Genomic DNA, 26,252 nt, shown 5'->3' on the forward strand with positions numbered 1-26,252 from the left:
ATATCACCATGTTCCAATATCAGCATATGATATCACAGTTTCATCTCCAGTCATGATGCGATTAAGTAATTTATTTATTTATTTTTGGTAGTACTGCAAAAATTTTTGAGCTATAAGCGTAATGTTTATCCTCATCTATTGTGTCAATATTTTTAGCATATACCTTGTGTACAACTTGCTAAATCAAGTTTTTTGGTTAAAATTTTGTAAATCACTGAATACAAACATTTAGATAGTCGTGAAGTGGCAAAACGTGTGTTTTCATAATTTTTTCATTCCAAAAAAATCATTTGTGATCTCAAATGATAGGGCAACCACTTCATTCACTCTACTACCTCAAAACAAATGGTACCATTTTCAAACTCTACATTTAATAATATTCAATAAAGAAACATTGCACATTTCTTTATGGAATTCAAGAGCAGAAATAATTTTTACATTTGAAAAATTAATTACTGTTCAAACCTCATACTAGAGGGACAATTATTTTAATAATTATTTCAATTAAATTATGTATATATTATGTTAATACAAGTATGACTTGATTACTATGGCCAATAGACTACTGATAGAAATAAACATGCTATCAATTTCAAAAGTATAAATTGGTGGCAAAATTGAAACAACCATTACTAATTCCATTTATAAAAAAATGAATGATGAAGAAAAAGTAAAAAGTAGAACATACCTGTTTAAATCTATAAGTTTATAATCAATATGCAAATCAGCAATGCAACCGATGAAATCTTTACTTTTTATTTGAAATGTCGTAGAAGCAGGAAGAGCTGGTAATCCACCAATCTGTAATGGTCCAGTTAAATCAAGAAATCTATGACAAGTTTCAGTTAAAATAGCGCATCTATAATAAAAGAAAGTAAAATAATTACAAACACAGCTTATAGATGCATAATGTAAATACAACTATTCAATGTTTTTATTAGTCTAATAAAACTGGGTGATTTTGAGATCGAGAATGGAAATTTTACAACATTAACATGTTAACTATAGCATAACAAATATGTACGTCAAACTGATTGGGTGCAGTGACACTTCCAGTTGTGTGTAGCTTTACTGTGCAACAGCTGTCTGTTCTTAAAAATGTATGACTCATACTGTTCTTGTGATGTGTATACCCATTTTCATTTCATAATTAGCAGGGTTAATAATGATTTTAATTAGTTAATTTACCTATAATCATAAATTATCATAAAATGCAAATACATAGTTTGTTGATTTAATGAACTGTACGCTATATATATTTAATGAGAAAAACGGATTATATAGCCTGTCTTATATACACACATTTATAACTGATTTTCCTAATAAAGTAATGTAGGAACACATAATTGCCAATTATGGTCACTGCACAATGAATGCTGTATAATTTTATTTAACGCTCTGGATGACACAAGTCTATGTGATAGGCAATTATTGTTTAAACCGAGCACAGAGTTAGTTATACTGCAATCTGAAATGATGCATATGATCAACCATTTTGTGTTTGGTAATAAAGATACAGGTCTCTTCTGTTTCTTGTACCAGAACCACCAGTAAACGTTTCATTAACTTTATGTTTTTTTGGGCCTTCTATATATTTATAACTCAGAGTTGTAGATACATGACTTACAGATAGTCATGCTGCTGTGTTTTTTATCTTTTGAGAGGCAGGTATCATTTTTGAGTTTTTAATTTTCACTATTGTGCAACTGCTTGGTTTTCTCAATAACTAATACTTTTTCTGTTAATTGTGATTGATAACCTTGTACACTGGATAATAATAATAATCGTTAACAATCAACACTTAATATAGAAGGCTGAAGATAACCATGAGGTTATTGCCACAATTAAATTGTCACAAATATAGGTTCCTCTGATGATTTTGAAATCACTACCAGTAAATGTATGTTTGGCCCCATTGGCTGGAATTCCGGCCAATAGGCCCATGGTATTTGTATACATGGCAAATCAGAGAAAAGAACACACAATGTACATTTACTTTGCAAACAAACAGGATCACCAGGAAAAACATTACTGATCACAAATTTAATGAGGGATATTTATGTTTATCACAATCAACAACTGCTCCTTAAAAAACATTGGTACAACCCTGTAATATAGAAAGAAATATCAGTATGGAATTACAAAAAATCTAGGTCCATAATGAAAGTGTTCGTTTTAAAAGTAATTGGGGGATATTTTTACTGGATATAAAATAAATAAAAATATTGATAGCCAATGAACGGTTTATGTACAAAATTTATGATCTAACTGGTCTTGACTCTTTCAACTTATATCATCAGCATAACTTTCTTACCAGGCAGCTTTAAAAACTATGATTTTCAATGGTTACATGACACAATATGCAATAATCTTCAAACTACATTGACTAGTGACAAACATCTACGTTTAAGGTAGATTTGGAATAATCAGAGTATTTGCATGAACTTCAAAATGACTTTCCAGAAAGAAGATTGGTTTGTTAACTATTATTTGGGGGTTAATTAGTATCTAGTATCATATTTAGCTAAGTTAAATAATAAAAGTATTTATCTATTTAAATAATTGATCTCACCAAAATAATCAAATATGTATTAACTAGAAATCAAAATCCAAACTACTTTAAGAAAAATTAAAAACAATTAATCGATAGTAATACAGATTAAACTATTAATCGCTTACCTATTCTCAAGAACTTGTGTTGATCTATTAGCACAAGATTCACCCAATTTATCACCATATTTAATGGTAAGAGCTGAATCACAATCATCTAAGCTAACAGAGGCACTCTAAAAAAATAATGATAACAAATCAAAACACAATAACAAAATCAAAAAGTTGGCAATGAATTGCCTATTCAAATTAGGCAAATCATATTTTTTCAATTCATTCAATTTACGCTCTATTTATACCTTTATGATAAAATAATAACTTTTTATTGAAAAGCAATAACAAAAGTTATAAATTTTTTTTTCATGTTTTTATGTAAAAATATGTATTTTTAATTTTAGAAATTCAGGGCTACACAAGATTTTAAGGTGCCACATGTCGTCAATGCAATTTAATTTGGTGACAGTACATGTATATTTTTTTGGTCTAGATAAATTAGTTGGACCAAAAAGATTTACAAAAGTAAACAAATACCCCATTTTTGGCATGATCATCATACTTTCCCCTTTAATATAAATATTCTTGCTATATTGACCAATAAATAGATTAATGTACCACATAATAAAAAGATCCATTACTTTTTTCTCTTGCAAAGTAGTCAGACTGTCAGTTTTTTATGTATGTAGAAAATAAGGAACAATTTTTATAAATCAAATTAGTGTGAATGAATAACATAATTTTTTAATTAGATGTAAATTGCATTGAATCTCTGTTTTTTTACATTCAGAAAACAATGGAGAAGCACCACTAAAAATATTTAAATAATGTTATAATCAAATATAATGTAGAACCTAATAAAATTTGTATATAAGATGAAAATTGATTTTTTAAGAGACATTGACCCTAAAAACGTACCTGCAAATTAAAACATTTTATTTTATTTATATTAACAACTACAGGCAAGCTGTCCAATCACAAATACTTATGAATGATGAATTTTATAGCATATGAAAAATGCCACTCATTATTTAATTATTTACATAACAAAAACACTATGTTATCCAATAACAACTGGCAATATATAATAATGAATTTTATAGTATGTAAAAAATGTCATGCCTGACAAGGACTAAACTCAGAATATGATTAACAAAAATATTACCTTATTAAAATAATCAACAATAACACTATGCCAATGACCATCATTAACACCAGATTTTAAACGAGCTACAACTCGTGTCACATCCGAACCGAGCGAAAATGAAAACTGTACAGCAATACCTCCTTCAACAATTTCTAAGGCGATAAAATCATGTTGTTCATTATAACGACCATTATATAACAACAATCCGGAGTCAGATAATGTTGCAAATCTGAAAAAAAAATGTATTATTTCAAGTAAATATATAAAATAGAATTTACACTAATTTTTTTTTAACTAGCTCATCAGGGCTCACCCTTCCTGTCTAGCCAGGGGGCTCCACTCCCTGGACCCCAACTGTGTTCATTATTCTCATCCTGTGAGAACAATAATGACAAATAAAAATTAAAGCCTATTCAATTTATAAAAACTATCAGTGTATTGTAATTTTTTCTGTACAATAGTTTGGTCAGCACAGGACTCAAAACTTTGAGATCTGAAGTGTGGGTTTCAGAACAGTCAGCCCTCATCTTAAAAATAATAGTTATGGCCGGTAACCTGTCCTTCATATGGGTAAAATAGTGTTTTGCATGGTTCTTAGTATTACCTGACAAACACCAAGACGAGGTGGCCATGAGATTTTATTTTTAACTTATTACTTATTACTTTTTTTATATTTTATGTTTTTTAGTCAAGTAATCGAAGGTAGGTGCACCTAGTCACATTGAACACACAGTAACAGTGGCAGTGGCTGTGCTGGTTGTGCCACCATGCCGTACACTATTGCAGTAAAGCAGCTTTAAAGCTACTTTTTTTGATAACCAAAAAAAATATCGAAAAAGACAGACAAACTTTTTTTTTTTTTAAAGAAAACTTAATTCCAAATATTGTAAATAGTCTCAAAATTCAATTTGATCAATAATTTGACCATAATAAAGTGAATATCGGCAACGAATATAATCTGGTTGTTATCACAAGCCATTAAAGCAACCATCTTCTTGAAATAGTGAAACATTTCGTATAGCAATAGTCCTATGTTCTTTCCAGGTATATAAACTATGTTTATACAAAATTTTAGCTCAATCGTTTGAGTAGTTTTTGTGTAAAAGAGTAACAGACTCACAGAAACGACTAACTTTATATATATATATATATATATATACACATACCAGACATCATTTCCTACTTACTTAATACCACATTTATGAACATGACAGAATGGTATAATTATTATGATATTTATGAACTACAGGAAGTATGCATAAAAATGATCTATTATCCCATTTTTTTTTTTTTTTTGCTTCTTTGTAAATTACATTTTTAATGTCCTGTAAAATTTCATTAAAAGTTACAAAAAAGGAATTAACATAAGATATAAATAAGAACAATATTTTATCAGTTATTTTAATTAGAAAAGGTTTTCTCATATATGGTTTCAATATGGCAACAATTAAACAAATAATAATTGCTTGTATTATTTATATTTATTTAAAGAATATAGTTAGAAAGGAGGCTATTTTGGTCCTCAAATTAATTTTAGAAGGCAAGCTTAAAAAGAATAATGCCATTGTATTTGTAGTTCTACAGAAGAGATCTATTAGGGTAGAATATTATAAAATATTAAAACGTTTAAGAAATTTCAGACTAAAATGAAGGAGAGAAGATACATATTTTATCTGTATAAGAATTATGCAGCAGCTACAACAGTGGAAGGTGAAAAAAGACAAGCTTTAATAATGATAACGATGGAACTAATATTAAAATGGAGAAACACAATAAATGAAAGCTGAAAATTTTGTTACTTGGGTAATAATCATTACCAGAGTTGTTCAGAAAGTTCTCGACCTAACACAAAGATTGTTCAAATATAATCAAATAAATTACTATGATATTTGTCAAGTAAAATCTTTTACATGGCACGCTGAGAAGTTTCAGAGAGATGTATTTAGTTGCCTGTCTGTAGCGATCAAGTAAAACAAATAATATTTGACATTTACATAAAACTGTAGTTCGACTTGAATGAATAACTATAATTACTTATTTTAAAAGGTTTAATCTTGGCGGATGTACAAGAAGAGTTAAACGATTCAACCCCCTTCGTTTTCAATTGTAAAAAAAGGTAGGCTCCTGAATTTAGGTTATACATCCATTTAAGATGATAAATGCTCGGATCATCCAAAAACTGCTACAACCAAGAAAATTATCAAAAAAATTCTGAATTCCATAATAATTTTCAACGGAAGATGCAAGAGCTTGCTGACATAAACATCTAATATCTTAAAAGGCCACATTCACTACATTTTACACAAAGTTTTGGGTATGAAAAAGGTTTCCGCTCGACAGGTGACATGTTTGTTTACGACTGACCAAAAATGGATTAGACTGTTCTCAAGGGTGTTTAGAATTATTAAGTGCAATTCTGCTGCTTTTTTTTAATATTTTATAACAGATAAAATACGGATTTACTATTATGCATCAGAGCGGAGACCAAACAGCAGTCCAAATGGGTAAGAGCAGGTGAAAATGCACCAAAGAAAGCAAAAATGATTCCACCTGTAGGAAAAGTCATGGCAATGGTCTTTTGAGTTTCTTGTGATGCAGTGCTAATAAACTACCTGGGAAAAGGCAGGATCATCATTGCAGGGAGTATTATGCTTCACTACTGTAGCGATTGAAGAGTAATAATCAGGGTAGGTAAGTGTCCACATCTGGCAAAAAGACAGGGCTCTTTCACCATGAAAATGGGCCTGCATACACATCTTGGATTTGTGCTGCAATATTCCATGACCTATGATTTGAAATGCTTTCACATGCATTATATTTACCAGATTTAGCTCCCAGCAATAACTTCCTCTTCTCAAACCTGTAGAAATGGCTCGTTGGAAAAGATTTAGTTCAAATGATGAGGTCAAAGCTCAGACAAATGCTTATTTTGAAAAATTGGACAAATGACATTATTTTCAGGAAATTAAAAAGCTAAAAAGGTGGTCTAAATGTATCAGATTACGATTACATTGAAGAATGAAAAAAAGAATTTCTGAAAAATGTTGTCTTTTCTTTAGCAGGATAAGAACTTTCCAATTGACCCTTGTGTAAAGTATGGTGGAAAAAATAATGCAGTTATAAAAATCAGAATGGTATAAACAAAGAGAGCTTTCATTCAAAAAAATTTGAATTTATCAAATCTAAATCTAATAATTAGGAAAAAATTACTGGACATATTGTGTAGAATGTAGTAGTGTTTTATGATAGTAAAACACAAACAACAGGAAAAACCAAAAAAGAAGAATTAAAACTATGGGGCTTTGAAGTGGAATGTTACAAGAGTATGTTGAAATTACTGTTGAAGAGTATGTTGTAAAGTTCATTTAAAATTAGAACTGAAAAATTCTTTAGACTTATAGGAGAAGAGAGAAATCTGTGACAGAATCTTAATGAAGTAAACTAAATTGAATAGCCCATGCATTAATTCATTGAAGTTAAGTTAATTTGGAAACAGACAACCTGCATAGAACATAAAAACTATATTGGAAGACAAAGACAGGAATATATTTATAAAAAAGCAATAATAAATATGTTGAACTTATATGATTAGCACAAAAAGAACGGGATGGAGAACAGCATCAAACTAATCTCAACTGAAACAAAAACTTAGATATTTAAATAATTATAAAAAACCCCCAAATTATGGTAAGAGAGAAATCATTATTTCTGAGACAATTTTTATAAAACTAAAAACAAATGTAAATACTGAATGAAAAATACTAATAAAAATTTCTAATAATTTACAACAATAAAATCAATAAATTTATAAAAACTTACTTCATAGCTATATGTAAACGATGGCGTTGTTTTAAAGATGGAAATGTAAGAAAAGAGTTTTTTGGAAACGATCTACCTCGCAACTGGCACAACTGATTATAATGTTCAAAAGTACCACTCGGTGCACAATCATCGCAAACAAAACCACCAGTTACAAGAGGTGAACAAGTAGAACCAGAGTGACAAATGCCAGGTGAACATTTGTCTGAATTCAAATCAATTTCACAGCTTTTACCTAATAAAAAGTAACAACACAACATTACATATTTGTAGTAGAAGAGGTGATGAAAATTAATATTAAAAATTGTTTGTAATAAGTACTTTAAAGTTTAACAATACTTCATTTAACTAGGTAAAAAAAATTAAAATAAATTTGCAGATTATCAAGTTGTAATTTTTAATTAAAACAATCAAAATATGCAAATGTAACAAAAAAAAAGTACCTGGCTATTCATTTTCGAATCATAGATATTAAAATGTACAAAAGATATTCTATGAATAAAAGGCGATTTCTCTTTCTGTTTGCCATTTTGTATTTTAAATAAAAAGAAATATCCAAAATCAGAATGAGAAATTATTATACTTTGTATACATTTTTACATCAACTTTCTTTAACAAATAAAAATTATTGTGTAAACATGTTAATAAATTTCAAAATGGTGGTCACAATGTTCTCATGAAGAAACATGAAACATTGCTTCATCACTGAAAATGAGCTTGTTTTAAAAAAAAATCATCATCCTGCTCTAACCTATTCAGAATATCAACAGCAAAATCAAATGATTTCATTTTGTCGTGTGGATAAAGTTGTATAACAAATGAATTTTGTACACAATGAAACACAACCATCTATTTAACACACTGTGAACAGTTGTTTTAGGAATATCCAACTGTCTAGAACACATCTGCACGGATTTCCTCAGGTCAGGCAAGAAACTTGTTCATACTGATTCAATCGATTCATCAAACACTGATGGCCGTCCTGGACATGTTTACTTCAGTAAGCTGCCTGTTTCTTTGAGTTGTTTGTCCCATTGCTGAATGTTATTTTCTTGCACATACACGATATTCACGCCTAACAAGGGTAACTAACTCAAACACGGCAAGCCACAACACACACTGAACCTTTATCTGCACCGCAAACATGATGACTAATGTACACATGCTGCTTGAGTGTACTGGAACACAATGTGCATGCACTAGCTTTCACACACATAAACTTGGGAGTTTTTCTCTTTCATTTAATGAATAGTTCATCTCTCTACAAGACTTTGTTCTAAAGCTATAACCATTTAAAACCATTCAGGTATCTATAAATTAAACAAAGAATAAGGTAACTTGAATAAAAAAAAAACAAAAACGAAAATGATAGGAGCATAATGATAGCTGAGGGGATGGGATTAAGGTGGGGAGGTGAGAACTCACTTCCATAATTTTCTTGCATCTATTTATGGAAATTTAAAAACCAAAATTTTATGTAAAATGTAATTTAAGAAGATATAAAAGAAATTTTATTTTTAACTGCTACATAAAACATTTTTATAACTTAGAATAAACATTTTTTTGTTAAGTTTCCAAAATTGACTTTCCCTCATTTTTAATATTACTTTAACTAAGTAGCAGTCAAAGTGAAGTTTATAACCACACATCAGTGAATAAATCTATTAACATAGTTTTAAGTTAAATTAACAGAAAATCTGTCAACAATATTTAAGATGCATCATTAATTTCAATTAAAAATTATTTATAACTCACTAGTAATATACATGTAGTATACTAAATTTCACACTGGTTATAGGCGACTTGACATGAGACACAAATTACTACTCAAAAGGAGATACAAGCTTTTTTTAGAACATTAACATTTTTGCAAGACCTATAATTTCCCAGAATGCATAGCATTTTTTATACATTAAAAAATTCTGTTCCATACTCTTACTTAAGAGTAAGAATCTATAAATCTATAAAAGTAACAATCAATAAATCTAGGTAATTGTACTACGACAGATCTACAGATCAAGCTTACCAAGAAATAAGTGGTTTCCCATTACTTTAAATATTAAATTAATATGTTTTAATATGATTCCACTTTTAAGAAAGGTTAAAAATAACTTATTTTCACAATTTTGTTTCTAATAACTCCCACCTATAATAGAGATTTTTGAGATAACATTAAAAATATGACTCAATAGCATTTAAGTGGTGTATTTTATGTCAAAACTATTTTAGTTACTTATATGTAACCTTCATCAGGGTCAATTGTGCTACTGAAAAAAATTTTACAAAAGAATTTTCATTAAATAATTTATTTAGGTTGATCCAATATTATACTCATCTATACACAAATAAATTAACAAGAATATTGAAATTTGGATTACATTGTTCAAAATTATTACATAAGGACATTACAACCTTTTTTCACTCTCAGGCAACATTTCTAATCTTTAATAGCTTGAGTGATACAATTAAGTAGAAACAATATTATAATCAAATATAAGAGTACTTATATTTACTTATAAGCCTACATTGCTATCCTAAGTGAAAAAGACGTATCACAATAAACACAGCTTTTAGGTAGATTACAGAAACTTTTCTGAATTTTTTTAAAACATTTTTCATGTGACTTTATTTCAATTCTTTCTTGTGTAATATATAATAATGTATTAATAGTTAAATTATTTACTTAAAAGTTAAATTGTTAAAAGTTTTATTTGAGAAGAAAACAAATACACCCATTTGGTTTATGAAATTCTTAAACCGTTAAAGGTTCACCAAATTTACTTCTGTGGCGTTTACTACTGCAATTTATTTACTAAAAATTGAACAAACAATGAATAAAATTAAATTCAATTGATAACAACATCTTATATTTTAACTACTTGGCATTTATTTTACAAAAATACAAGTATTTAATAAAATAAGATAAATTTTTATAACAAGTTTTTTGAGTCAGTGGGTCACAAAAACACCTTTGAGGCAGGCCACGGGCTTAAGACTCATGTGTTACATCATTTTATTCTTTACTAAAGACATTACTTAGGCGATTAATGAAGGGAAGGCGACAAAGGAAGGCAAGGCTGGAATACATAATATAGACACAAAAGATGATCAAACGAGAGATCAATTTCTTCTAAATAGGAAAACAGAAATAAACTTGATTAACATTTAACATTTAAAAATATAACAGTAAAAGATACTAGAAATATCTTTAAAACCATAATGATGTTAGAGGGTCTTCAAGAACAAAATATCAGGGAAAGAAAATCTGAAAATGAAATGCTCAGAAGAACAACATAGAAAAGAATGAAGAGGTATGGAGAAAAAAGAAATGAAGGAGGTTGAAACTTGATTCTAAAAGACCTAAACTGAAAAGGAAAAAAATTAAATTTTTTTCGTCATTAATCACTAATACCACAATAAACAATAAAACTGTGCTTAATGTTTAATTTTAGCGATCCACAGAAACTGCTTTATTAGCTATGACTTTGACCTCAGAAGCATTTTATTCTTTTACTTCATACCCTTTAATTCCCATTTTTTTCTCCTGCAGATGTTTGAACTGTAGCAAAACCACCAGGTTTTAAAGGATGCGGTTTAATGTTCTATCAAAGATCTTGAACTCGTATTAATTTTGAACAAAATATTATTCATTCTTTTATGTATCTTTTTGTCATTACCAAAATTTTATCTATTTACAATTTATTAAATTAAATGATTGTTATTACAATTATAAAAAAACTTTTAATTACAATCTGAACTAAACTGAAATAACATTATATCTACACATAACAGAATAAATTTTTAAATAATAAACAAAACTTAAAGTAATAAAACCGAAAGTACATACCAGCAAATCCACTTTTACAAGAACATGTGAAACCTCCTTCACTACGATGACAAATTCCGTCATTTTCACAAGGATTGGAATAACATAAATTAACTTCTGTATCGCATAAGTAATGTTCTCTACTACCTGAAATATTATTAACACCGAAAATAATTTTAACTAATGAAATATAAAAAATTATAAAATAATTAAATAAAATACTGCTACTAAATAAGATGCAGTATTAATGCTAAGTTATATCACAAAGGATTTTATACGACATAAAATATTATAAACGTTAAAGAAATTAATAAATTTTCCTAACATTTTAGAATAATCATATAAAATTATTTAGGGTCATTCACGTAATTTCATTAACTGGCAAATTTAGAATGAATCCTCAGATGCAGTACCATCTATAAAATCTGAATAATGAATAAGATAATCTGAGTTGAAGGTTTCAACAGTTTAGACATTTTTAAACTTGCTATACATACTTTAAACTGCTTAAAATGACAACAGTTCATTATCAACAAGTAATATTTATAAAGTTAGCTTGTAGTTCAGCGAGTGCTCAGTTTTATTTTAATTAGTAAGTTTAATACAAAGATAAACCTTCCAGTGTTTTTCCATATTTGTTGTCAGTAATTTCAACAGTGTACATAATACCTAGGAAGAGGTCTGATGTAACTGATTTATATGAAAATACTTCATTTACTCAACAAGATATATCAGCCAAATGTAAGGTGCGTTTAACTACAGGTAACATATTTATTTAGCTACAAAATAAAACTGGTTCAGCATCACATAAACATAAAGGAAATTGTGGGAGGAAAGACTACCACTTCATGAGTTAATGCATCTTAAATAAGAAAAAGTTAGGTAGATAAAAAAATAAAATAAATAGCTCTGACCTTCAAAAGAATCTTTGAAAGGGTTGCAGACCGATGAAAAAACAACTTGAATATGCTGGTTAATATTAATAATGGACTCATGAAGACTGAATAGAGACATTATTTTATAACAAATCTCAGTTTTATGATCAGGGAAAAAGATAAGAGGATGTATGAAGAGCTGATGATGAAAAATTAAGTCCAAAACCTATCTGCTAAACCATGAAGCATTCTCTAAAGAATATGTTTTTCTTATTTAATCGGGGTGGGATTGCTTGTTCTCTGTGAAGACATGTTGACCGGTGAAAAATATTTATTATTACTGGAGCAAAAAGTCAACAAAACTTCAGACTGATAAATCCGCCATGTTTCAATAAGATCTCACACAGTGTCAAGTTTCAAAAAAGGTAGCCAAATTTTTTCATGGCAAAGGTATAAAGGTACTTGACTGGCCTGGGATTCACCTGACACTGATCTCACTGTAAACCTGATGTCCATTTGTAAGAACACCTTAGGAAAATACATACAACTAAAGATAACTATTGTTTAGCTGTACTAAAGTATAACTAGACAGACATTTCATTACTTATATGGGTGTAGTTTCATGACATAGAGATTCATTAAAAGTGTAAATTATTGATTACTTCGATGCTTAATAGGATTAAAATATTAATTAAAGCTAAAGGAAAGCATAGTAACTACTAAAAATTAATTTACGTATTTTTCGCTGTAAAGAAGTAGACACTTTTATCACAAAAAATAATTAATTTGTACAAGAGTGTACAATTAAACTATTTTATTTTTCAGAAACAACATTCTACTACATATGCATTTTTAAATAAATTACAAAAACCCTGAATTTTCAGTATCCCACTCAACATGTACATAAATATGGGCTCAAGTAACTTTCAATAACATTTTCTGAATTAGTAATCTTCATATATATTTACCTTTTAATATTATTTCATACATTTATATTTTAAGTAATTAATATATCTTCATACACATTTACCTTTAATACTATTTCATACATTTATATTTTAAATAATTAATATGGACATTAATCAAATTTACTTTTTATTTTATAAGTAATTGTGTATTTTGAAATAATGTTCTGATTAAGGTTTTACAACCATTTCCTTTGATCCATTCATGCAAATATTAAGGCAGTTGTACTTTTTTATGTAAGAATTAAGTCTATTTATTCGTTACAGATATGTTTTATTAAGTACAGATCTGAATAAAAAAAAATTTGTTTATTTATAACTGTTTAACAATTGAAATAACCATTTATTTAGTTTTAGATTTCAAGTAAAAATGTTCATAAAATTTTTGAGAACTTGGAACTGATAAGGTATAAATCACATTTTTATTCAAGATCCCTGGTAATTTTTTTTTTTGTAGGTAAAAATGTTATAAAAATAAAACTACTTTTAAGCAATCTTATCATAAATTTCTAGTTTTAATATAAAAACAATACATAAAATTCAGTTAAAACCTCAGAGTAGCTATAAATTTGTTTAAAAATAATTTTCTTCAATTCATTTTTTATTTTCATTAAATTGAAAATATTCTTGTGCATAATGCTCAAAAAAATACAAAATTTTAATTCTTATACAAAGAGAGAGCTGCACTGCAGTAATTGAAATAAATCAGCAAATATAGATTCATGGTTTTTGAGCACGTTCAAAAAATCTTTAGAGATAAAAATCTTAACATTACATCTATACTGTTAAACAATCAATATAAGTGGATAAAAAGGGAGAAACAAACTAATTTATATAAAAGAAAAATTGACTAATAAATATTTTCGCAAGTAACAAATCAAAATTTTCCTCACTTCATTTTTCCTAAATGTTTATTATCTATAAAAATTATCTTAATTATCAATCAATGAAAAATTTGATTTAACTTGATATTTCAACCGCACACAAATGAACTTCATGAAAAATTTTCTTTATGTGAATATAAATATATAGAAGAAACTTAAAAACTAAATAAATTATTTTTAAACAATAAAACATATAGAAAATACCTACCAGTAAATCCATATGGACATCGGCAAGCGAAAGTTGAAACTGGATAAATTGGCCGAAACAGAACAGTATCGCTACTAATAAATCCAGAAGCATTACCAAACTTAAGTACGGTCAAGCACTGTTCAAAATTAAGGCATGGCTCACGTACACATAAATTATCATCAAACGGTAGTACCTAATAATTACAACACAAAATAATTTGCGATTAAAAATAATTTTCTATATTTAATTATGAGATTTTTCTTAACTGTGTTGTGACTACAATATTTTATGTCTACGTTATAGCATATAAAAGAAAAACCTGAACAAAACTGGGCTGAAACCTAGATTCGACTCAAGTTTCATGTGCACATAATAAATATTTCAGCTTTTAAATCACTTTTAAAGGGAAGGGGATTTTAATATCACTGATTTTCAATATGATTTGTCTAACAAAAACATTTCTTGAGACATTTAAGTAACAGTAACAGATAGACAACCAGTTTCATCTGAGCAGCCCTAACTTCATATAATAATAAATTAAATTATCTTAACTTATTCACGAACGAAAATAATTTTAATACAAAACTGATGAAAATTAACTGATGATCTGCTGTAACTCACTGAGTTGGTCTACCGGTTAAAGTTGTTATAACAAATCAGCTGATTTCGAAGTCGAGAATTCTAAGGTTCAAATCCTAGTAAAGATAGCTACTTTTATACGGATTTGAATACTAGATTGTGGATACCGGTGTTCTATGGTGGTTGGGTTTCAATTAACCACACATCTCGAGAATGGTCGACCTGAGACATTCATAGATGTCATTCTCATTCATCCTCTGAAGTAATACCTTACGGTGGTTCCGGAGGCTAAGCAGAAAAAGGGAGGGTACCGAAGGGTTTATCTTTGACAGACTGTAACTTAGGTGGCATGGTGGTCTGTTGAAAAAATACAAATTCTTTTTAATACCAACACTTTTTTCAACCTCCGAAGGGCTATAAAAACAAAGTCAAAAACTTCCCACTTGAATTGTTTGAGGTCTTACATCATGTTGGCGATGTATGATCGTGCATTGTTGTGGATCAGAACCACGCCAGTCGAGAGCATGCCTCTTCGTTTATTCTGGATCGCTCTGCAGAGGCGATGTAAACATTCACAATAAACTTCCTTCATTATTGTTGACCTCTGTTTCATAAAGTCCACCAACAACACACCTTTATGATCACAAAACACTGTAGCCATTGTTTTCCTGTAGCTCAGTATCTGTTTGAACTTTTTCAGCTTGTTTGGAGTAGTGTGTATTCACTGCTTAGACTGTTCTTTGATTTCTGAATTGTCATACTGTCTTACCGCCAGTAAAGATGGACTTTAAAAAGTCCCCCTCATTATCATAATGCATGACAAATATTACGACTGACATCATTCACTGTGTTTTGTGATTGTTATTTAATATTTTTGGGACCCAATGTGCACACAGTTTCTGGTGTCGTAGGTCTATGGTCACAATTGTGTACAGAGAAGACCTTGAAATTTCTGGGATTTCTGCAGAAAGTTCATTTATCGTAAACCTCAGTTTATCACGGACAAAATCATCCACATGCTCAACTAGGCGAACAGTAGCGACATACCTGCTTCCTTGCCCACCTTCATCATGGATGTCCATTCACCCTTCTTTAAATTTCCTATACTAATCCCACACACTACCATCACTCGTAAAGTTTTCACCATACAATAAGCTCATTCTGCAATGGATTTCAGCAGCATTACATCCTTCTGGTTGCAGAAAACATATCACACTTCACGACTCAACACTTGGAGGGAGCATCGATTGTAACGGTCATGTTCAATTGCCCATAGCTTGACTCAGACGCAATGGAGCCAGAAATGGCAGAGGCTGTGATAGGGGAGGTGCAACCACATGACATGCAGACCTGGCTTTCACCTAACTCTTGTTTATTTAGACACACAATCGGAGAACGGAAAAAACAGCCCTCGTAAGATGAATCAAAACATGCAGTTCATTCCATTTTATTTTCAAATTCAGTGATTTACATAAAATAAAAAATTAAATAAATGGTACAGGTTAAGTTCTGTTGTTTATGAAACAAAGAAGCATCCGCTTTTTACATTTTATTTTCCGGGCGAATAGAGCCTGGATATATAAATAATATATATTTGGCTCAAACTCTATTAATCTTTATTATTAAAAAAAATTTTTTTTTGTATTTTTCTTCATCGCTTAAAGGGCTATTAAAATTAAAGTATCTCTGGCACCTATGTTATATTCCAGACCCAAAATGAGAAGAAATTTTTTTCATTACTTAATAAAAGTTATACTTTAATTTTTCAATATTTTTAAACAACCTTTTTTTTTGTAAGGAATCGCTTATTAAAATAATATTAAGTCAGAATCTTAATGTTTGAAAGTTTTTGTATGGTATTGTATGACTTAACCGGCATAGCTGGAAATGTTATCCCACCAATCTATTTCAACTAACCATTAAATATATTTTTTCTATTTTAATATTTGGCATACCAATCCACCAACTTCTGTAGCAGAATGGTAGTTTCTTTGCCTCTCATTTGGAAGATCCTGTCTTCAAATTCCCAGTCAGGCTTGGAAATGTTTATCCATCAAAAAAATTCATTTAATAAAAAAGCCAGAAGAAAATATTTGAACATAGGCCTGTTTTTACAAAAAAAGAGAAGTAAATAAATAATAAGATGCAAAACACGATCACACTGGATGTCTAGACACAATCATGCAACATCTTTTGATTTGATAAATTTATCTGAAAAAATTTTCACTGCTTAGATCTACAACTATGTTGTCAGTAGTTAACGATAAAGATGTTCGAACCAAAAATTATCTTATACCCTAGAATACAGTGGCTGTAAGTTTTCTGACATGTTACAAATACTCATTTCTCCTGTACATAATATTTAGCCCATAGATTTCACAAATTTCTATAAAGTAATATTTTCTATAAAGAAATACGTTTTTAATGTAACAACCAAGTTACAGTTTGAACTTTAGGCTTATTGGAATTAATTATTTGTTCTTAATTACAATTTGAATGTACAGAGTAACCGACTATATTACAATTACATTTATTTGCCAATCAGCTGATAATAAATATCAACTAATGCTATGTACACATAATTTTCTTATTGAGAATAAACTGATGTAAATTTAAAACAGATTTCAATTAAAAGATGCTCCCCATATATTAATTAGGTTAGAGTAAGAGGTAAGATGTTAGGGAAGAAACTGTTTATTTGATAAACAGTAGAATGCTTACTTCATTTCTATGTTGTAACCTCAATCAAGCGTGGAATATAAATTTTTAATTGTCATTTATGCCTATACAACTGGCTGTTCAGATGTCAGTAGGAGTACAATGCACATATGCACCTGCACAAGCACCCCTCCCAACTAGCCAGCTGATCATGCAACACTCCCACCACAGCCGCGCTGCAGCCCCACCACTTGCAGGTGACTCCATGGTGGTGCTTTTTAATTGCCATTTATGCCTATACAACTGGCTGTTCAGATGTCAGCAGGAGTACAATGCACATATGCATCTGCACAAGCACCCCTCCCAACTAGTCAGCTGATCATGCAACACTCCCACCACAGCCGCGCTGCAGCCCCACCACTTGCAGGTGACTCCATGGTGGTGCTCCACGGACCACCACCAGAAGAAGGGAGAAATTTCCTGGGCGACCCGATATGGGACATCTCAGTGGATGCCTACTTCCCCACAGGATCAGCATGCCTGACCAGTCTGCTGAGGGAGTGAATGATACCTCCCTACCCCAGCTTGCCGGGCTCAAGCATCCTGACTGGCAGGTCAACCAATGGATCCACCAACAGCAGCTGGCCCAACATGGAATTGCTTGGGGAGCACCACCTCAGCTGCACAGACAGAAAACAATTGATGCCAACCAACACTGCAGGGCTCTAGAGTGGCCACCATTGCCATGATGTAGTACAGATCCAACTGCCACTTGAGGGGAAGCTTGGTCTGATTCCAACGGGCAAGCCGCAATTACCCGACTGCAGTCAACGATGTTGGAAACCAGCTTCCAGTCTCAACCGCCCTTCTCAGGGTCACCTCACCAAACACACAAACAGCCCTTTTCAAGAATACTAAAGTTCTAAGGTGCCATATGCTGTCAAAGCCAGTTAAGGGTCAAAGTAACAATACAATATTAAGGTAAATAACAAATTCAACCAATTTTAACCCCCTTGAGAATTAAATCAATGGGCCTTATCCAAGAGGGAAATGAAAAAGTTAAGAATGCAGAGCAAAGTAAATACAGATTAACAGTGCAATCCATTTATTGTTTTGGGGTGAAAAATTTAAAGAATTAAATGTAAAATTAATTTAACATATGCTAACAGTAGTGAGAGATAATAAAATATAAAAGTGAACATATTTCATACCAACAAAATTGTACATGTGTATACTCATGTAAGTTTGTTTTGTTTCCACCAAAGTTTTCCAGCTACTACAGGGTTTATGTGGGTGTGTGTGTTTATGTAAGCAAATGGAATCACCACTACTGGCTTGCCAGGCCTAATGAAGCTGCAGCATAAGTGTAAATGTCTGGTAAATACGTAGTCTGGAACAGACTCAGGTAGATCACTTCTGAGACTGAGGTTAATTGAAGCCCAGTCACTAAAGAACAGCGGTATCCACAGTCTATGATTCTAATCCATATAAAAGCAACTGCCTTTACAAGGACTCAAACTTTATAACTCTTGACTTTGAAAATCAGCTGATTTTGCGATGATGAGTTTAATCACTAGACTAACCCGGCGGGTTAAACTAACGTAAATAAAATATTAAAATTTAAAAGTGCTTCCATCAATTTGTACACTATAATACTACAAATAAAGTAAAAAAATTAAAATAAACATTACCTGAACAGTAGCAAGTCGTGCAAGAACACCTCTATTGAGATAAACCCTTTCTTGTAAAAATTGTGGAGAATAAAACTGACCGTCTGGTCGACGAGCAGAAACGCTAACATTTAAAATACGGGCTTTTACATCTGTATCATCCTAAAATTCAAAACGGTAAACTGTTAATACATCATTCAACATAAAACTTTTTTTGCGTTAAAATAATGTACTTACATTAAATATAAAATTAAAGTATGAATTATAAAACTTCAAAAGTTAGACTAGACTAGAATGCTAGTCAAAATAGCATTCTTTGGGCTTGAATAATCTTTAAAAGATTTCTTTACTTACATAATAAAACTACAGTATCAAATGAACAAAGAAAGAATTTTAATTGCTCCGTGACATAATGTTGTATATTTCCAAAATATTTTGTATTAAAATATTTTGAAGTTCAAAAGTAGAGATATTTTCTGTTAACATATTGTTAATATTGTTTTTTATTCACAACTTATAACAATTATTCCTTATAAGATGGACTTTTATCTAATACTTTACAGCATTACAATAGTTTTATATTGTACAACGTCTAATTTTTATAAAGAAAAATATAACCTACATGAAAAAATAAAAATTTATACTTCAAATTTTAATTCTCCATGTTTTAAAAACTTCATTTAGACCGGATAAGTAAGCTTTAATACGCTGTAAATATATTTTATTTGTTGTTTTCTTCTTCTACAGTCAATTTTTAATAATGAATGACATTTTTAACATGTTTCTCTTTTCCCAGATATCCGGGTTCAGGTGTTCAATAATAATTTCTATGTTTCCATCTGGAGAAACTACTTCTCATACTACTTTAAAGTCATTTCTTCTACTCACTTCCTCTTGAATTCATCTACAATTTCCACAATCACACCAATCTTCTAACTCCAAGTTTCATTCCCACATTTATATTGAATTTGTTCCTCCCTCATACATTCAAAATAGGTATTAAAAAAATTATATTAACTCTTTTAAGCTATTCCTTCCAGAAACTATAACCTTACCCATCTTTTTCTGACCTCTTAATTTCTCACTCAACAACCAAATTGCATTCCTCAACAATTTGAAACCCCTTCTTTTAAGATTACATTTATCTCTACCATTTATAGAGGTCATGGCACCAATGCTTACATCAAGAGCAGTATAATGGGTGTTTGATAAGTCTAAATCTAAAGTTAAGAGATTGTGCTCGTAGTACACTGATGAGGTCAATTTTAGTTTCCTGCATCTCTGCTAAGAGCATACACTAAGTTTCAGTCAGATATATTTATAATTCTGTTGGTGATAGATGTTTAAGTCCAACAACTACTATGATTTGTTAAAAATTTGACAAAACTGAATTTCATGTGGTGATCATATATTACTTTTTGTAAGACAAAACCACCAGGAAACCAAAATTAAGATGGATAAATATTATGGTGAATCAGGCCAATTGATTAGAACAGTTTACAACTGTTCTGGGATTTCTGGAGTACGTACACAAGAACAAAGGATGCTGATATTCTGGATGGCCTGTTGAGGTCACTGTTGCAGATAATATTAAAAAAAAACTTAAGATATAGTGATAGGGAATAAAATATTGAAAGTGTATGAGATCACTAAGACAACAAGCAATTTGAATGAATAACAGCATCATATTTTACGCAAATATTTACATATGTGAAAACTGTTCGCAAGATGTGCGTCGAGTCCTGCTATATTCGATAACAAAGAAGTTTTTTTTTATACAGAGACAATCCATCAGCCAATTGTTTGAATTATGCTATGAAATTTTTCTGCATTCCTCTACTTAGCATCTTTGGACTATTATTTGTTTTCAAAGTATGAAGTGGTTTGCTGGAAAGAGATTTAAACAAAATGATGAAATTACTGCGGAATCATCTTCCTCCTTTGAAAATTAAAAATATTATAAAGGTAGCATTGGGAAACTTGAGTACTGTTAGGCTAAGTAAAAGGAGATTATGTTGAGAAGTAAAAAAAGACTTTTCCTGAAAAATGTTCTGCTTTATTTCTCACATGGACTTACACATCTGTTTCAAAATAGATCTTTTACAGAATATCTTAAGTGACTTAGTTTCTTTTAAATTCTTACTACTAATTCTTAATAAATTCTTCCATCTTTTATTATCTCTGTTTCAATTAAATATGTATGTTTCTTAATTCCGTCTAATTCTTTTTCTTCTAGCTTCAAACTCATATGCTTTAAAATACATCTGTAGTAGTATCATTCTTTTTTCTATGCTATCTTCAATTTTTTTTTGAGATATCAAAATCCGTTTGAATATTCTTTTGATCCATACCATGTAATAATGTTTTCTTATAAAAAGATAAAAGGAGGTGCACAGAACATTTTTCAACATCTCTGTTACACTCTTTATTTTATTATAAATAATATGGATAAAAATACACTCTCCTAAATTAAACCAAACAAACCATAAAAAATATGAAACAAAAAAGTTACCTGTATACTAAAAATATAAATGTTTTCTTTCGGACAAGGCACAATAGCAGCAAGGCCTTCAACAAAGAACCCCAACAACGGTGATAAAAATGCTTCTTCGGTCATATCTGCCAACCTAACGGTTACAGAACTAAACAACATCTCATCAGTAACCAATCTTACTAAAAGTTGCATTGTCGATTTAACTTCATTTACACCATCTAAAAATAAATAAAATAATCAAAAACAATAATCCTAATAAATAATTAGACTTATAATAATAAAATCCTAATAATTTAAAGACTCCTGCAATTAACTTTTGAAACGGACGAATGTAAAGTTTTGTTGAATTTATTTATTTATTACAGAACCTTTTCTCTTTTTTAAATTAGATTTGGTTATTTTTTATAAAAATATAATTTAGTAGTGTTAAGTATAATTTTAAAGAATTAATTCTTTGAATTGTAATTCATTAATAACTACATATTTAAACGTAGTATCAAGTCTCCTATTACAATTAAGAAAATTAAAATTTTTTAAATATAGCAAGACACATTGATTTTTAAAATCAAATTAAAGAGTTATAAGGCAATATAAAAAAGTTAAATATAAATTACATGGAGCATGTTTTAGTGAATGAAAAAATATTGGTTTTAGTGATATTTGCTAATATATAAAATATCATCATTACTACCTTTCACTACAATTAAATTCATGCAATACAAGCACAAAGTTATTTTATTTCAAAGATTTGTAACATACTCTTTCAAACAAATGTAGATAACATCAACACAAAGAAACTCTATACATGAAATGGATGTTACTACTGGTGCAAAAAGATTGTACGCTTGAATTTTGAGGATTTATAAAAATAAAATTGTCCATCAAATTTTGAAAAAAATTCCATTACCTTTTACAATATTTTATTCATCATTGGATGATATTTTTTATAAATTAACTTTTATTTTTTATTATATGTTACAACGTTAAGAACGAAAAGGTATAACGTTTTTAGCTTTCTGTCACAAACATTAACTTTGATCGCTTGTTACTAAAAAATCATGTTCAAATTTTTACATAACCTTGCCTATTTTATCTCTTATCATCTACAAAATTTCAGATTGGTAACTTTTAGCAATTTTTGAATTATTATTCTATTTGTAAAACCATATTATCTATAGATTCAACGATGTACAAACATGGGATAAAGTTAGTTACATTAACTGTTATTTTAAATTTATGAATATGACAGAAAATTTACTGCTAAATATACATTTATAAGGGATTTTTAACTGTTAGGGACTTTCTCTACTAATAGTAGTTTGTATCATGAACAGCCATTATGGTAGCATTTATTTAATACACTGAACATTCTCATTCTCATTAATGCCATCTGAACTGTGATTTATTTTATAGTTATTTTTTTATTTATTATCTTTATCTAATGTTTGTATTTTAAATAAATATATGGATTTTAATCATATCAATTTATCTTAAAATTATTTACTCTGCTTATTTATTTACTTTGTTGTACTGCTCTGATCAAGATTTTACTATAGTTTCCCTTAATCCATCTAAACAAATGCTGGGGAAGTTCATCTTTATTAACCGTGGACGGGCATATCAACCCAGTCCTGATGTGATCTATATAATGTATTATTATATGCAACATTCAGAATAAAAAAAATTATTTACATAACTATTTCATTAGTAAAATACCTGTAACTGAAACTTCCATCGTAGCAACTTTTGGTACGTTAGTGTTTAATTGTGGTGACAAACTCAGCTGGCCAGATGTTTCATTCAATTGAACAAGATTTGCATTATTACCGGATATTATTCTATAATGCAGCTGAAAAACAAAAATAAATTGACATAAAGTATAAAGTCTAAGATTAATAAATAAGACATGAAGAAAGTAAATCTAATGTAAGTAATTTTTCCATCATCTTTTAGGCAAAGCTACCACATCCAATATTTCCTCACTTAACCCAATTTTAAAAAATATAGCAGAATTAACCTCTTAGACAAACAACCTATCAAACCAAAGTTTATAGCTGTACTTTTGATTGTTCCTGAGATGCAGAAGTTCAACAAGAAATGCCAGTCGCTTTTTTAATTTTTATTGCACTACTATCCTCTATTTCTACTACTACAGCAGAAAATAATGCAAAGTGTAGCAATCAGCTAAAATTTTGGGTAACAGGATTTTTTTAAATATTGAAGTACAGTCAAAAAAACATAAAAAAAGTTATAAAAATTTTTGGAAGATCTACGTATATATGAGCATTGGCTTATATTCTGATTAATATTTGTGGACTGGCTCCACATAAATTCTCTGAAAATAGATCAAAAAATTTCTATACGTGGGCCATTGCATTTAATTTTGGACAAAATTAAAAAGGGGGAGGGGATTTCAGAATTTTTACTTTTTATATAGTGGTTATAAAAAATTAAACGATGATGAAACTTATTATTCTAAAGTTTTAAATTCATCAAATTTAGTGATGAAGGATATTAAACATTATTTCTGAACAGTTTTTGCATATTATCTTGAAAACCTGTCAACTAAAATCAGGCTGACTTATTAAAGTAAATAATTATACTAATAAATAAATATTTTTTCCAAAAAACTAGGGAACTGAACAATATCAATTTTTTTAAATTTTCCAAGATTGAAAATCCAACTACATCTAGTATATGACGAGAAAAAAAGGTAGTCTCATAAGATCCAACCAAAGAATTTAATTTTTTCATTAAATGTTTAATCTTAAACTATTGCAGAATTTGAGGTACATAGAGATGCTATTTGCAACAACTTTCAAATGTGACATACTAATGGATTTATGTTGATTCCTCAAGTCTTTACTGTAATTGATATAAACCTTCGCAGGATTCCATCATCAAATATTCAGCGTCGCTACCTTGTGCTTTATTAATGAAATATCCCTCAAACATAACAACACATCGCTTTTATAACATACAAGTTTATGTTATTAAATTTGATGAACAAGAAATATAAAACTCCTGGTTTGAGTTTTTTAAATTGTTACCGATTCAAACCCTCACCGACCTGCAACAGTAGAGTCATCTCCATCCATTGGCACAGATCAACCACACTGACTGCTTTTTTTCATAATGTTCCAACCCTTTCAACATCATTCATTCATTCATTCATTTAAAAATCATTAAATAAAGATAACTTTAAAAAAATGTTATAACCTTAATTTCAGTTCAATAACTTCTCTGAGTTTTCTTTTAATAATTTTGATTTCAAGGAAGGAATTGGCTCATTGAGCTGTAATCTGGTGCTAAAATAAGTATCGTATTGTCGTAAGTTTTTGAAAATTAAAAAAGTGTTAGTACGACGTCTAATGGATATTGCTATATAATAAATAAATAAAAAGACAAATTAAATATGAAAAACTTACAATGTCTGATACATCAGCATCAAAAGCAGGTATTCTACCAAAAGGTCCTGCAGGAAAGCAATCTCGAAAGTTATTAAAGATGACCTAAAAAGACAATAAAATAAACAAAAAGGAAGCTATAAAATCACAACACATTTATATTAAATATTCAAACATTAATTCAAAAAGTTTACCTAAAATATCAAGTAACAAAATCTACTGATACCAAAACTTTCTGTATCATTATTAGTGGAAGTTATTTAACATGTGTTCAGTAATAGAATTTTATAATTTTAAGAAATAATATGCTATATAACAAAAATTCATAATAATATATGAAACAGAATTAATCCCCTTTAAACAAAAAACTAAACACAATTCTGTGATCCACTTGTTTTTTTTTAAATGCCTTTGAGAAAGGCTCCAGATAAGAAAACAAGAATAAATAAGGAAAAATAATGAATTACAAGGAAAAAACGTACAGAAGACTATCGTGAAAATAAGTTCTGAAGGGCTATTATAAAATAACACGAATATACCAAAGTAAAATTTGTATTGCTCTTTAAATAACAGATGTTGCTTTATTTTTCTAAATAAATCCTCCCTTTGTTAAGTTATTTATCATTGAAGAAGTTGTATCTCTTCATCGTAGAATGATGTCACACAAACCACCACATTAATGATTTATTTGACCTCAACCATATTTGTGGAACTGTCAACAAGTAAGGAAGATTTTAAGGCACAGGAACTAATGATAGTGGTCAAGATCCAGGCTGTACAGAGGATGATCAAACTTTTCCTGTCAGGAACAGTTTGATCATGACATAGGTTGCGAGTAGATGTTGAAATGTGGTGGCAGTAGGTGGGCTAGTATTGTTGTGAATAAACAGAATATCCTGGGTAAGCAAGCCATGTTGTTTGTTCTGGACAGCATGATGCAATTTTTCAAAATTCCACAAAAGATATCATTACTGATTGTGCAGCTTTGAGGCATGAAGTAACCTTGGATTTAGTCTTTCTGATTGATGAGTGTGTTGTCCTTCTACAGATTGTTATTCTATATCCCAGGCATTACATGCAACACCCAAGTCTTGTCCCAAGTGACAATATGGCTCAAGAAGTAATCTCCTTGAT

The 26,252-nt window shown here is 29.6% G+C and overlaps 1 protein-coding gene across 1 annotated transcript in view; it reads right to left on the reverse strand.

Moving 5' to 3' along the window:
- stan (Protocadherin-like wing polarity protein stan) overlaps nt 1-26,252 on the reverse strand; it is a 155,420-nt gene that overhangs the window by 80,189 nt on the left and 48,979 nt on the right. The window contains exons 17-26 of the mRNA XM_075380015.1: nt 25,140-25,223; nt 23,428-23,560; nt 21,730-21,929; nt 19,239-19,379; nt 14,325-14,503; nt 11,418-11,539; nt 7,571-7,805; nt 3,770-3,980; nt 2,680-2,786; nt 689-859 (exon numbers count right to left, since the gene is read on the reverse strand). Of these exons, the coding sequence (XP_075236130.1) occupies nt 689-859; nt 2,680-2,786; nt 3,770-3,980; nt 7,571-7,805; nt 11,418-11,539; nt 14,325-14,503; nt 19,239-19,379; nt 21,730-21,929; nt 23,428-23,560; nt 25,140-25,223 (1,583 nt within the window). The remainder of the gene's footprint in view (nt 1-688; nt 860-2,679; nt 2,787-3,769; nt 3,981-7,570; nt 7,806-11,417; nt 11,540-14,324; nt 14,504-19,238; nt 19,380-21,729; nt 21,930-23,427; nt 23,561-25,139; nt 25,224-26,252) is intronic.

Source organism: Lycorma delicatula, chromosome 12 (genome assembly GCF_047948215.1).
Source record: "Lycorma delicatula isolate Av1 chromosome 12, ASM4794821v1, whole genome shotgun sequence".
Lineage (NCBI taxonomy): Eukaryota > Metazoa > Arthropoda > Insecta > Hemiptera > Fulgoridae > Lycorma > Lycorma delicatula.